Raw genomic sequence first — 13,818 nt, forward strand, 5'->3', positions numbered from 1 at the left:
ATATGTGTTGCGACTCAGCTGAAGTCTCAGAGTGACTCTGATGGGGATTGTGGGATTCAAGTTCCAGATGTTCAAGATGATGGGATTCAGGTTCAGGATGACTCTGATGGGAATTATGGGATTCAGGTTCAGTGTGTCCCTGCTGTGAGAGATGAGGAGCAGGGAGGCATTCCCACGGCAGGGAATGGTGTTGATGATACTGGAGATGATACCGAAGCTAGCCAGGTGCAAAGGGAGGATAGCTCCCAGATAGCTTGTAGACTGCTGCTAACAAGCTGTCTGGCCTTGACAAAACAGAATCTCTGGATTGAGCTGGCTGTTTGGAATTTCAGGTTGCGGAGTGTTAGAATAGCAAACAAGAAAGAGGTCAGAGGCCAAAGAAATGCATTCATGCTATGCAGGGAATATTAAAGGGTGTGCTGAGAAAGAAACCTTTGTCAAAAGCAACATCTTGTTTTGAGTCTAGAAACAAGCTCTTGCTTTCCTGGATTACCTTGGAGCTTTGTGTATTCAAGTTCATGGGACTTTGTCATGCATTCATGGAACCTTGTTTTATGCCTAATGTTTTCTTGGATTATTCTTCATAGCCTTGGTTTTCCAACAATCTTTTGGATCTTTACTTTTTCTTTTTAAGAACTATTTATTTCCTATTTCCTAATAAACTACAAAAGACTTCAACCTGTATACAGCCTGGTGTGTTCAGCAAGGTGAAACTAACCTGAGGTGGGACAATATCCTGCCTTGGGAACTATTGTTACAGAGAGGAGGAACGTAAAATAACATTTTAAAAATAGGTAATATGGCCATGCATATGGTGATGTAGTTTAAGGAGTACGAATCTCCTTGATGTAAATGGCTCAATGGGAATTTTTTTTGTGTCAGGAGCGACTTGAATGTGATGTAGTGGTTTAAGTGTTGGACCAGGATTGTGAGAGACTGGAGTTCAAATCCTTGCTCATCCTCGAAATGGATTGGATGACTATGAGCAAGTTCCACCCTTTAAGCCTTAATGGAGATATTGGAAAACTCTCCAATATCACCAGCAAAAGTTGGAGTCAACTTAAAGGCATATAACAACAACAATCGTGGGAATCTGCATAGTTTGGAAGTTTTTGATATATATCTGCCTTTATGTTGTCAATCAGCTTAAGGTGACCTCATGAATTTCATAGCGTTTTCTTAGGCAAGGAATACTCAGAAGTGGTTTTGCCTATGCCTTGCTTTGAAATAGTATTTCTTGGCAGTCTCCCATCCACGTTCTTGCGAGAACTGACCTTGTTGTCCTGATATCCCTAATATGCTTGGATTTTGTCTTGGAGAGAAAAACGTAGCTTTCCAAGGGCACTGGGCTTATTATCATTTTCTTTCTGCAAGTGCATATGGTTTTGATTATTTCCGAGGCAGATGAATGGGAGGTTATTTGAGTATCCCTTGGACGCATGAGCTCAGATTGGCTCGGTAGCCTGTGTGTGAGAGTCGAGAGAGAGAAAAGGAGGGAGCACTCAAAAGGCAACTTGCAAGAGAAGCTTGAGGTTAAAACAATTTGTGTAATTTTTTAAAAGAATCTCCAAGACATGCAGCAGTCCTTATGAGAACCAGATGTTCATACATTGCAGCTGCCAGCAGAGCTGGTAAGCTATGAGTTCTCATAGACCTTCCGCCATGGCAGTTTCGTTCCCTTCGTGCGTTTCCACATCACGGGAGATGAGACTGAAAACTCACATTTTTTTCAAAGGTGCATCTGAGCTGAAACAAACATTTTATTCCCCACCTTCTCTATCCAGAGATTTTGAAAAGGCCGAGCTGCCAAAAGGAAAAAGCAAATATTATCCCTGGATTAGTTGCTCCAGTCCTAGCATTTCTTTTCTAACAATAAAGCCAGTCCATGACAGTCTTTTAGATGTTTTTGTGTGTATGTTATTTAATGTATTAACGCCGAGGAGCCTGTCATCCATGGAATCCTTTCCTGGTTGTTTTTTTGCCAGCACATTTCTTCAGGGCGCCTTTTATCTCCCCGCCAAAGCGGTACCTATTTGTCTACTTACACTGTTGTTTTCTAACTGCTAGGTTTAGCAGAAGCTGGGTTGACGGCAGGAGCTCACCCCAACCTGGCCTTGAACTGCCAATCCTCTGGTCGGCAGGATCCTCTATAGCAGGCGGTTTAGCCACTGTACTAACCTGGCCCAACAACTGTCTGAATTGGGATTAGAGGCATTGCTTTTGGGTGGACAGATGATTTCCAAATGGGATGATGGAGAACTCATGTCACTTTATATAGAAAATGTAATATACAAATATTCTTTTGGATGTGAGTAGGTTAAAACAGCCAACATTTCTCACCATTTTCTCTCTTTGATGGAAGTTGAAATCCAACCACATCTGGGAGTCAATATGTTACCAACCCTGGGAAAGAAGCTAATGCAGCTCCATAGAGATTTTATTCTGTTATTTCACTTTTCTCCAAATAGCTTTATAAGCAATGCAATGCAAATCATCAGTTTATTTCCCATCCCCTGTAATTCTTAGTCACCTTTGGACCAATTCATTGTTCACAGTATGGTTCTGATACAACATTACCAATCTGTCTTGTGATATTAATCTCTTGTTGTTCTTCTGGTATATTTATTTGTGTGTATCTGCTATTGCCTTTTCATTGAACAGAATGTACCGTATATACTCGAAGATAAGCCGAGTTTTTCAGCCCTTTTCATGAGCTGAAAAAGCATCCCCCATCTTATAATTGAGCCTGGAGAGACTGTTGCTTGCAATATATGATATATTTATCTCTCATCTTACTCTCCCTTATCAGTGTGTTTACTTTTGCAAAGCCTCCCTTGCTCTTAATCAAGGGAATGTTTTGAAAAGGGAAAGATGCCCTTGCAAGTCAAGAAGAAGAAATATATATATCCATTAATCTTATAAAAGTATTTTCCCCTGAAATATTTGTTAATCTCTCCTACAGAGAGATTAACCCCCTGCATGCATTTGCAATCCCTATGTACTTATTATCTATCTAAATACATTAATTTTATATATGAATTTTCCCTTCATATGTTTGCAGGTCTTTGCAAATCCTATATACATATAGGTTCATGTACCTGTATATCTATATCCATATACAGTAGAGTTTCACTTATCCAAGAGTCGTTTATCCAACGTTCTGGATTATCCAATGCATTTTGTAGTCAATGTTTTCAATACATTGTGATATTTTGGTGCTAAATTCATAAATAGAGTAATTACTACATAGCATGACTATGTATTGAACTACTTTTTCTGTCAAATTAGTTGTATAACATGATGTTTTGGTGCTTAATTTGTAAAATCATAACCTAATTTGATGTGTAATAGGCTTTTCCTTAATCCCTTCTTATTATCCAACATATTCGTTTATCCAACGTACTGCTGGCCCGTTTATGTTGGATAAGTGAGACTCTACTGTATATACATTATTTAATCTACTGATGCCTCGATTAATGTAATTTTATTGGTACAGTAGAGTCTCACATATCCAATGTAACGGGCCGGCAGAATGTTGGATAAGCAAATATGTTGGATAATGAGAGATTAAGGAAAAGCCTATTAAACATCAAATTAGGTTATGATTTTACAAATTAAGCACCAAAACATCATGTTAGACAACAAATTTAACAGAAAAAGTAGTTCAATACATAGCAATGCTATGTAGTAATTACTGTATTTACGAATTTAGCACCAAAACATCAACATTGACTACAAAAATGTGTTGGATAATCCAGAATGTTGGATAAGCAAGTGTTGGATAAGTGAGACTCTACTGTATCTATTTTTATTTTGAAATTTACCAGTAGCTGCTTCATTTCCCACCCTTGGCTTATACTCGGGTCAATAAGTTATCCCAGTTTTTTGTGGTAAAATTAGGTGCCTCAGCTTATATTCGGGTTGGCTTGTACTCGAGTATATACGGTAACTATTGGAGGGGGAGAGGACTGGAGATACAAGTGTTGTTGATATTTGTGGAGAGGACAACTCTTTAAAAATATTTTGAATTCCACAAAAGTCCTGGGAATTGTTCAAGGCAAAACAGATGACCTCATGAACTGGAGGCATCAACATGGAATGAAATGGAATAGTATGAAGCATGAGGTCATGCACTCAAGGACTAATAATCTTTGGGAGGTTTTTCTCATTATTATGGCCTGGGGACCTTTCAGCTGGAAAAAGCAAAGGAGGAATGTGGGCTGGAGATCATGACTGATCACAGGATGTCTGAGCCACAAATGTGATGCAGCTGCAAAAAAGGTAGAGGCAACGATGGGATTTCTGTGGTGGGACATTCCTAATGACACATACACTTGGTTTTGGATTACGTAAATTGAATTTGTGACAATGTTATCGGGTCATGTGAGTCATAAATGAACATCAGCCTTATCAGTTCTCCTCCTGTTTTCCAGCTGCCTTCTTGGGAGACATCGCCTTGGACGAGGAAGATCTCAAGATGTTCAAGGTGGACAGGGTTGTGGACCTGACTCGGCACACCATTCAGAGAACAGCTAACAATTCTTCAGGTAGAGTTGGCATTGCATTTGAAAAGAAAGGATTTGAAATAGCAACATTAAAATATATATGCTGTTGTACAGAACTAGCTTGTTTTTGCACCCGAAGGTCACCAGATCCATTGTTCTGCTCATCATGTTAGTCATGGTAAGTGTCCAGCTATTCTCTGGGTGCATCCACACTGTAGAATTAATGCAGTTTGACCCCATCTGAACTTTTGTGGCTCCATAATGTGGAAACCCATGGAGCCCCGGTGGCGAAGTGCATTAAAGCACTGAGCTGAAGACCGAAAGGTCCCAGGTTCAAACCCCAGGAGCGGTATGAGCAGCCGCTGTTAGCTCCAGCTCCTGCCAACCTAGTTCGAAAACATGCCAATGTGAGTAGATCAATAGGTACCGCTCCAGTGGGAAGGTAACGGCGCTCCATGCAGTCATGCCGGCCACATGATCTTGGAGGTGTCTACGGACAATGCCGACTCTTTGGCTTAGAAATGGAGATGAGCACCAACCCCCAGAGTCGGTCACGACTGGACTTAACGTCAGGGGAAAGCCTTTACCTTTACCTTAATGTGGAATCCAGGGATTTGTAATGTGGTGAGGCTGAGGCTTCACCACTCTTTGGCAGATAAGATCTTATAAAACTACAGCTCCTAAGATTCCTTAGCATTGATCAATGCCAGTTAGTGGTGTCAAACTGCATTCATTCTACAGTGTGGATGCAGCCACTGAAAAGTGTGACTACTCCCAAAATCGATCACAATATAGTATCTGAGGAGAGACTGGAATATTCATCATCTCTGCTCCAGTTCATTATTTCTTAAATACATTTACAGATACAGTAGAGTCTCACTTATCCAAGCCCCGCTTATCCAAGCCTCTGGATTATCCAGCCATTTTTGTAGTCAGTGTTTTCAATATATCGTGATATTTTGGTGCTAAATTCGTAAATACAGTAATTACAACATAGCATTACTGCGTATTGAACTACTTTTCCGTCAAATTTGTTGTATAACATGATGTTTTGGTGCTTCATTTGTAAAATCATAACCTAATTTGATGTTTAATAGGCTTTTCCTTAATCCCTCCGTATTGTCCAAGATATTTACTTATCCAAGCTTCTGCCGGCCTGTTTAGCTTGGATAAGTGAGACTCTACTGTATCTTTATCTCTCTCTTTCATGGATCCAAGACAACACACAGTACAACCATCATATCCATGCGGGATATGTTCCTGAACCTCATACAACATTTGTTCATTTTCATTTTGCTAAAGGACTTGAAAAATCAGACTCCTTGAGATCATGAGTATCCACAAAGCAAAGATAAATAGACTGTTCTGGGATATTTGTCCTATTGATCACAGCCCCATCCAAAGCCAAGGCCTTCAGAAACCTCTGTTAGCTCAGCTGCTGTTATTGAAGGTAGAAAAAGAGACCAAAAAGCCTGGCGTCCATCCATGGACAATATTGACAAGACCCAGGTCCATCTGGGAAGGGCAAATGTAACCAGCTTCACATGTGTCCTCAAAAGAACATTTCCTTGGTAGCAAAGGGGGTGGATTAGACAATTTATCATTGAAAGTTCCCTCGATTCCATAAAAGAAATCTCCTTGACAGCATGACATTTGTTCAACTCCTGAAGAAAGCCGGGGGCGAGGTGGGGGGTGAAAAGTAAAGAATCTCATACAATCGATTCACAGACTTCCAATTTCCACTAAAGTATCAGATTAAAAGAAATGTTGGAGTTGTTGTTTTTTTCAATTCCACAGAACCTGGATGTATGTTTAAAAAAGTCCAATCAGTGGTAATACCAATGAAACCTGTTTTTTGCCCAAGGGTGTATCTACACTGTCAAATTGATGCAGTCTGATACAACTTGAATTGACATGGCTCAATGCTGTGGATTTATGGGAGTTGGCAAAAAAGACTTATCTATGTATATCTATTTATTAGGCATGTCCGATCGATGGAAAAAATGTTTCAATTCTCGTTTCTAAAGTAGGGGGTGCCGGCGCTTCGATATAGAAAGTATTTCCGAATTTTTCACCCAAAAATTTCGGATATTTCCGAAAATTCGTAATGATTCTAAATGTTTCTAAAATGGCGGACGTGCATGCGCAATCGCCAAAAAAAAGAGAAAGAAACCAGGGGGGACTTTTACAGGGCTCTCCCACCCTCATTTCTTGAGCTATCCTCATCAAATTTGGTACAGTGGGAGAGCACATTCAACACTCTTTGCTCAACAAATTGCAGAATGTTTCCTGTCTCCTATGATTTTTGGCGAATTTTCATAACTTTTTATAATACACTATTTTTCAATATTTGAAGAAACCTGTTCCTGGTTGGAAAGTCTTATTTCCTGTTCAATTGGGTTCTTATCACTGTGAAAGTCCCTCTTCTACTTGTGTAGACTTTAACGAAACATTAAGACACATTTAGAGAATGGGCCAACGATGGTTCAAATTACATTGCTGGTTGCGCCCAGGGACAACGTCTCGGAACTCGATTCAAAAAGCGAGAACAATCCAAAATAATTCCGATATAAGAATCAAAACGATTTTTTGGACAACCCTACTATTTATCTAATACAGTGGTTTCCAACCTTTGGGCCTCCAGGTGTTTTGGACTTCAGCTCTCATAGTTCCTAACAGCTGGTAAGCTGGCCGGGATTTCTGGGAGTTGAAGTCCAAAATACCTGGAGGCCCAAAGGTTGGAACCACTTTTTTAGATAAATAGATATAGATAGATAAGTATTTTTTGCCAAATAAAACTATCTATTTTCCAAGATGGCTTCCTCAGGTTGCGGGAAAGAGCCAGCTGTTACTCCAAGAGGTCACTAGACGGTTGCAAGAAAGAGCCAGCTTTCATCCCAAAAAGTTACTAAAGGGTTCCAGGAAAGACCTAACTCTTGTCCCAAGAGGTCATCAAAGGATTGCTGAAAAGAGCCAGCCATTAACCCTAGAAGGTTGCCATGAAGACTTAAATCAGCCAAATATGGTCACTACCTGAGGGACAGAGAAAGTACTGCTTTGTGTTTCAGTCTGGTGATAGAACTATCCCTACAATCATTAAACGTAACAATTATTTTTACTAATAAATACCATTACAAAATGCAAATCCAGGTTAACGCTAAGTACGTAAGCTAGTGATTTAATAAAATAGAACTCCTGTAAACCATGATAGCTCAAACTGCATTAATTAGGGCCGGGCTGTGGCGCAGCTGGCTAGTAACCAGCTGCAATAAATCACTACTGACCGGGAGGTCATGAGTTCGAAGCCCGGGTTGGGTTAAGCCCCCGACCATTAAATAGCCCGGCTTGCTGTTGACCTATGCAGCCCCAAAAGACAATTGCATCTGTCAAGTAGGGAAATTTAGGTACGCTTTATGCAGGAGGCTAATTTAACTAATTTACAACATCATAAAACTGCCAGCAAAACACGAGGAAAGGAATGAGGAAGTACAGCCACTAGTGGACGGTGAAGCAACAGCTCCCCCTGTGGCCGGAATTGTGAAGCTGGAAAAAAAAATGTTAAATGCCTCTGTGTCTATCTATACTGTATGTTGTTTGTCTGTTGGCATTGAATGTTTGCCATATATGTGTTCATTGTAATCTGCCCTGAGTCCCCTTCGGGGTGAGAAAGGCAGAATATAAATACTGTAAATAATAAATAAATAAATAAATAAATAAACAGGGTGTTATAACCAGGCTTTGGATGTTCCTGCACACATATGACCCTAACAGGTTTCTCCTTAACAGATAAGATTACTCTTGGCATTTAAACTGTGTGGGTTTTTCTATCATTCCTGGCCTTGGAAGATAGTATCTTCTGCCAGCTAATGTGTTTCTGTAGGCTTTGGCGGCAGCTTGGCTGATACAGAGCATTTCAGACAATTTGGAGACAAAGATCTTGGCATCTGTAGTTAGGCTCCTCCTGAACTCACTGTTACAAAGCTGGCCAAAAACGCTGCAGGAAACGTTGCTTTTCACAGCCAAAGGTGATCTGCGTGTGAAGAAAACAACCATGCCTTAATACTGTCCACCAGAATAAAAATAAGAAACAACCCATATTTTTCCTCCCATGAAAGAACAGCAGCCAAAATAGAAAGATAAGAAGTATAGCGGCCAACCTATCCTTTACTGGCTTTTTCATAACATATCTTCTGCGCTGCTCCTTGAAGGCCAAAGTCAACACTCAGTTCCTCAAAACACACAGAGCCCACACAAAAGTATAGGTTGGGCTTTGGAAGACGTCTCAAGGAAGAAGCCTTGTGGGAAGGTCAGCCCAGTTTGTCTTTGCAAGAAGTGGAAATGGAGAGGACATAAAGTTCAGTTTTTGTAGAAATAGTTGTGATTGTAAATTGTTCCATATACTACCATTGTAACGGCGCTCCATGCAGTCATGCCGGCCACATGACCTTGGAGATGTCTACGGACAACGCCGGCTCTTCGGCTTAGAAATTGAGATGAGCACCAACCCCCAGAGTCAGACATGACTGGACTTAACGTCAGGGAAAACCTTTACCTTACCATTGTTTATTTAGTTATTTTATTTATTTCCATCATTTCTATCTCGCCCTTCTCACCCGAAGGGACTCAGGGCAGCTCACAGTCTGGCAAAATTCAATGCCAATATACAATACAAAAAGATAAAACATAAGCAATTAAAACAATTAGATAATTTAACAAAGTACAATACAATATAAAATACTTGGACCATTCGTCCGCAAGACCTTGTACATGAACCTTAATCCGGACCGAGTCGAAGCCAACAGAATTCACTCATCAAACACTTGCTCACAAAGCCAAGTCTTCCCTTTTTTTCCTAAAACTCAATATATGTTGAATATATGTTAAATATGTTCTTAACCTTAGCTCTCAGAAATGGTTTGGAACTTCAGCTTCCAAGGGTGCCCTTATTCTGGAGAATTAATGCAGTTTGACACAACTCAGTGCTATGGAATCATGAGAGTTGTAGCTTAGCCTTCCCTGTTAAAGAGGGCTCCCCCAGCAGACTTCAAGGATACTGAAGTCTGTTGGAATTTTCTCGGTCACCCACACCTTTTCAATGAGCTGGTGGAGTTATTGTATCAGCTCAGGTCCACCCTCTTTGAAGATTTCAGCAGGAATCCCATCATGTCCGCTGGCTTTGTTGATTTTTTGCTGGCTGATGACATTGCTAACTTCTTCCAAACTAGGCAGTGTTGCAAGCTCATCCCTGGTTTGTTGTTTCGGGATTTGTGAGAGGGTCTCTTCGGCCACATTGGAGCTGCGATTTAGCAGGTTCTGGTAGTGCTCTTTCCAGCGTAGTGCAATTGATGTTTTGTCCTTCAGAATTTTGGTTCCATCTGATGAGCGTAGAGGCTGAATGCCATGGTTTCTTGGACCGTAAATGATCTTTGTGGCTTTGAAAAATCCCTGAGCATCATGGGTGTCTGCAAAGTGTTGGATTTCTTCAGCCTTCTCTGTCCACCAGATGTTCTTGAGTTCTCTGGTCCTTCTTTGGACCTCAGCTTTTGCACTGGCATAGATCTTTTTCATGGCAGCACAGTTGGTGTCTCTCTGCCATGTTTGGAAGGCTTTCCTTTTGTTATCAATTAGCTGTTGGATCTCTTTGTCGTTATCGTCAAACCAGTCTTGATGTTTCTTAGTTTGGTATCCAATGGTTTCTTCGCAGGCTGTGATGATGGAGGTCTTCAGTTTGTTCCAATGTTCCTTAACATTTTCGGGGTGTTCTGTGTGTAGATGATCCTTGAGCATTGTTTGGAGAAGAGCTAGTTTGGAGGGCTCCTGAAGGGCTTGGGTGTTCATTTTACGCCACCTTGTTTTTCTTCCTTGGAGTCTGTGTTTGGGGACGATCTTGATAGCCATCGTGGATGGGATTAACCTGTGGTCTGTCCAGCAGTCATCAGCACCTGCCATGGCTCTTATGAGAAGCACATTGCGGCGGCCTCTGGCACGTGTAATTACATAGTCCAAGAGGTGCCAATGCTTTGACCGGCGGTGCTTCCATGATGTCCTGAACTTGTTTTTCTGGTGGAAGAGCGTATTGGTGATAACAAGGTTGTGCTCTCCGCATCTGGTGAGAAGCAAGATGCCATTCGAGTTGCTGTTTCTGACCCCGTCTTTTCCTATTATCCCTGGCCACAGGTCGGAGTCCCGTCCAACTCTTGCATTAAAGTCCCCCAGGAGGATGATTTTGTCCTCTTTAGGCCAAGTTGTCCTTAGGTATCTCATCAAACGACAACTCCCACGATTTCTATCACTGAGCCATGGCAATTCAAGTGAGATGTAGATGTACCCTCGATGGCAGCTGAGATTTATGTTCCTCTAATTTATTAAAGCTGGGGTGTATGAGCATGGACCCGAATGTTTTTCTCCATCCAGAAAATTAGAAGCAGCTTTGCCGTGCCACAAACCCTTGTGTCAAATGTCCCCATTACAGGGAACCTTTCCAACAGCACCAGCATCCGACCTGCAAGGCAGCAGAGGAGACGATGGAGGCAAGACCGGGGTCGGACCCGGAGTCGTCGGGCGGCCACTTCGCGTCATGAGCGGGTCTGGCCAGACGGCATCATTCCTTATGTGATCAGTGGGAATTTCAGTGGTGAGTTGGCAACTGAAAAACAGGTCCAGGTGCAGTAAAACCAAGGGCACACCTGCCATTTGACGCCACTCGGACTGCGGTGGCTCAAGGCTGAGGAATGCTGAGATTTGTAGTTTGTTGACGTAATCTTTGGCAGAGAAGGCAAAAGTCCTTGTCAGACTACAACTTCATAGCCTTGAGCCATGGCAGGCAAAGTGGAATCAAACTGTATTCATTCTAATGTAGATTCACCCTAAGAGTGAATATACTGAAGCCTAACCTGACATTTTGACCCATCCTTACCCGATCCTTTTAGTTGTTTAGATATTTAGTTAAGGTGCTTTGCTCCTTCTTTTGCACCCACATCATCAGTTTCTCTGTTTTAAGAGATAGTCACTATGTCTGGGTTGCTGTGAGTTTTCTGGGTTGTATGGTCATGTTCAAGAAGCATTCTCTCCTGACATTTCGCCCACATCTATGGCAGGTTGTTGAGATCTGTTGGAAACTAGGCAAGTGGAAGGTCCAATGTGGGAGAAAGAACTCTTATCTGTTGGAGGCAGTTGTGAATGTTTCAATTAATCACCTTGATTTGCAATGAAAAGCCTTACAGCTGGTTGATTCCTGAAAATGGAAATTCCAGACATGAAACAATTAGGGCCAGCTAACACATCCCAACAAATGATTCTCCCAGGCAGGAATCATCCAGGCTTTTCTGTGTTCTCAATTAATATGCTGTGTCCAACAGACCTCACAACCTCTGAGGATGTCTGCCATAGATGTGGGCAAAACATCAGGAGAGAGTGCTTCTGGAGCATGGCCATACAGCTCGGAAAACTCACAGCAACCCAGTGATTCCGGCCATGGAAGCCTTTGGCAACACATAGTCACTATGTCTTCCGTTGCTCTTTCTCCCATCTGGTTAATGCTCGTCATATCCTTACATATTGGATTGAAAGGCATGTAGTTGAGCTTTTCCCTGTTTTGTCTCCACTCCTTGCTTATTTCCTGTTGATTTGGAAAGCCCTGGACCTTGATCTGACCCTTCTCAAAGCTATGGCATTGAAAGGAGAAGGAAGGCATGCAGATGGAAAGTGAAACTTTGTGGAAGAAGGAAGGATGGATGGAAGGAAGGAAGGAAGGAAGGAAGGAAGGAAGGAAAGAGAGAGAAAGAAAGAAAGAAAGAAAGAGTAAGAAGGAAAGAAAGAAGGAAGGAGGGAGGGAGGGAGGGAAGGAATAGAGAAGGAAGGAAGGAAGGAAGGAAGTAAAGAGAGAGAGAGAAAGAAAGAAAGAAAGAAAAAGAAAGAAAGAAAGAAAGAAAGAAAGAAGGAAAGAAGGAAGGAAGGAAGTGTTGTCGACCGCGTTTTAGGGGATCGGGGTCCTTAAGGAGAGACCCGATCCGGTCCTGAGAGAACGGACCTTGGCGGAGCCAATAGGAAAATATGAGCCGCAATACAACCTGAAGCCGAAATGAAGAAGGTCCGCCAAAGTTGAAGGAAAATCCGCCAAGGAGTCTTTATTGAGCAATTCAGCTGAAGAGGACTCTAGTAGCGATCATTCTGTCTACTAGGGTACCATACAATCAAAATAAAGCCATATTTATACAAAATTTCAGTCTGACAGCCCTTTGAATTTCCCGCCCTGCTTCCCCGCCTATCTGATCGTTGATAGGCTAGAAGGTTGAACGAGGCGGGCTTTCGTTTCCCGCCTCGCTTCGTTGGCCCAATAGGAAGCTGCCTTACGTCTCTACTAGGTCCAATCAGGAAAGAGAAGGCGGGAATTAGTGAAACAATGAGGTGACGGGGACAGGAACCAGAGGATTAAGTCCTGCTAGATTGATTTCTAAAGGGTGCTTATTTTATTAATGGCAGCAATCAAGGATGTCCGGGTTCCTGTCACGTATACAGATTTTAGATATGCCTTGGGGTGTCAGAGATGGAAGCAAAGATGGGTGGTGATGAGCCATATTGACAGGCTCTGCAGGGCACCTTCCTGAGGTGTCCTGGGTATTTCTTTGGGTGATCTATGACAATGTTTGCCTTGGGGCGAATCACCCTTAGGTCAGCAACTCCGAATTCGGCGACTCAAGCCCTATATTGTCCATGCAATTTGAATTTGATTGGGTTTAGCAGTGGCAGATTATCCTTTTGTTTTTGGGAAAGGAAGCCTGGGTCATAGGAAATGGGGTTCATGTTGAATTCAAAATATTTCCTATTTGATTTCATGATTTGACAATTATATGAAATAAAATGAAAAATAAAATAAAGTTGGAATATAAACCATGCTGGGAAAAATACATATTTTCCGGGGATCCCAAAGAGTACAAATACATATAGGCAGATAGATAGATTTCATGGAAATAAGGGAGAATCCATAAAAGTGAGTTACATTGCATAAAGGGGAATCATGAATGATATAAACAATTGAAAATATTTGATAAGAACGAAGTTCATAACATCTGGAGAACCCAGCATGGAAATTCATAAAAGTGGAGTTTTATCAGCATGATTTTACAATTCATGAAGTTGTTATCTCTTGCCTCAGAGTGCAGAGTTTTAGTAAACCACAGTAAACTCCAGTAAAAAGTCTCAATCACCTTCTACTATAAATATATGGAATATAGAACATAAAGTCTTGATTTTTGAACTATCTTTTACAAAGTCCTGGGGGGGGGGGGGGTCACCTCGATCACAGAAGGAAGGA

The 13,818-nt window shown here is 41.6% G+C and overlaps 1 protein-coding gene across 3 annotated transcripts in view; it reads left to right on the forward strand.

Annotated features, from left to right (window-relative positions):
- Nucleotides 1-13,818, forward strand: part of bmp1 (bone morphogenetic protein 1) — a 158,308-nt gene that overhangs the window by 71,005 nt on the left and 73,485 nt on the right. For all 3 annotated transcript variants that reach the window (XM_062961039.1, XM_062961037.1, XM_062961038.1), the window contains exons 2-3: nucleotides 4,434-4,547; nucleotides 10,978-11,139. In XM_062961039.1, the coding sequence (XP_062817109.1) occupies nucleotides 4,434-4,547; nucleotides 10,978-11,139 (276 nt within the window). The remainder of the gene's footprint in view (nucleotides 1-4,433; nucleotides 4,548-10,977; nucleotides 11,140-13,818) is intronic.

This window comes from Anolis carolinensis, unplaced genomic scaffold (assembly GCF_035594765.1).
Source record: "Anolis carolinensis isolate JA03-04 unplaced genomic scaffold, rAnoCar3.1.pri scaffold_8, whole genome shotgun sequence".
NCBI classification, from domain to species: domain Eukaryota; kingdom Metazoa; phylum Chordata; class Lepidosauria; order Squamata; family Dactyloidae; genus Anolis; species Anolis carolinensis.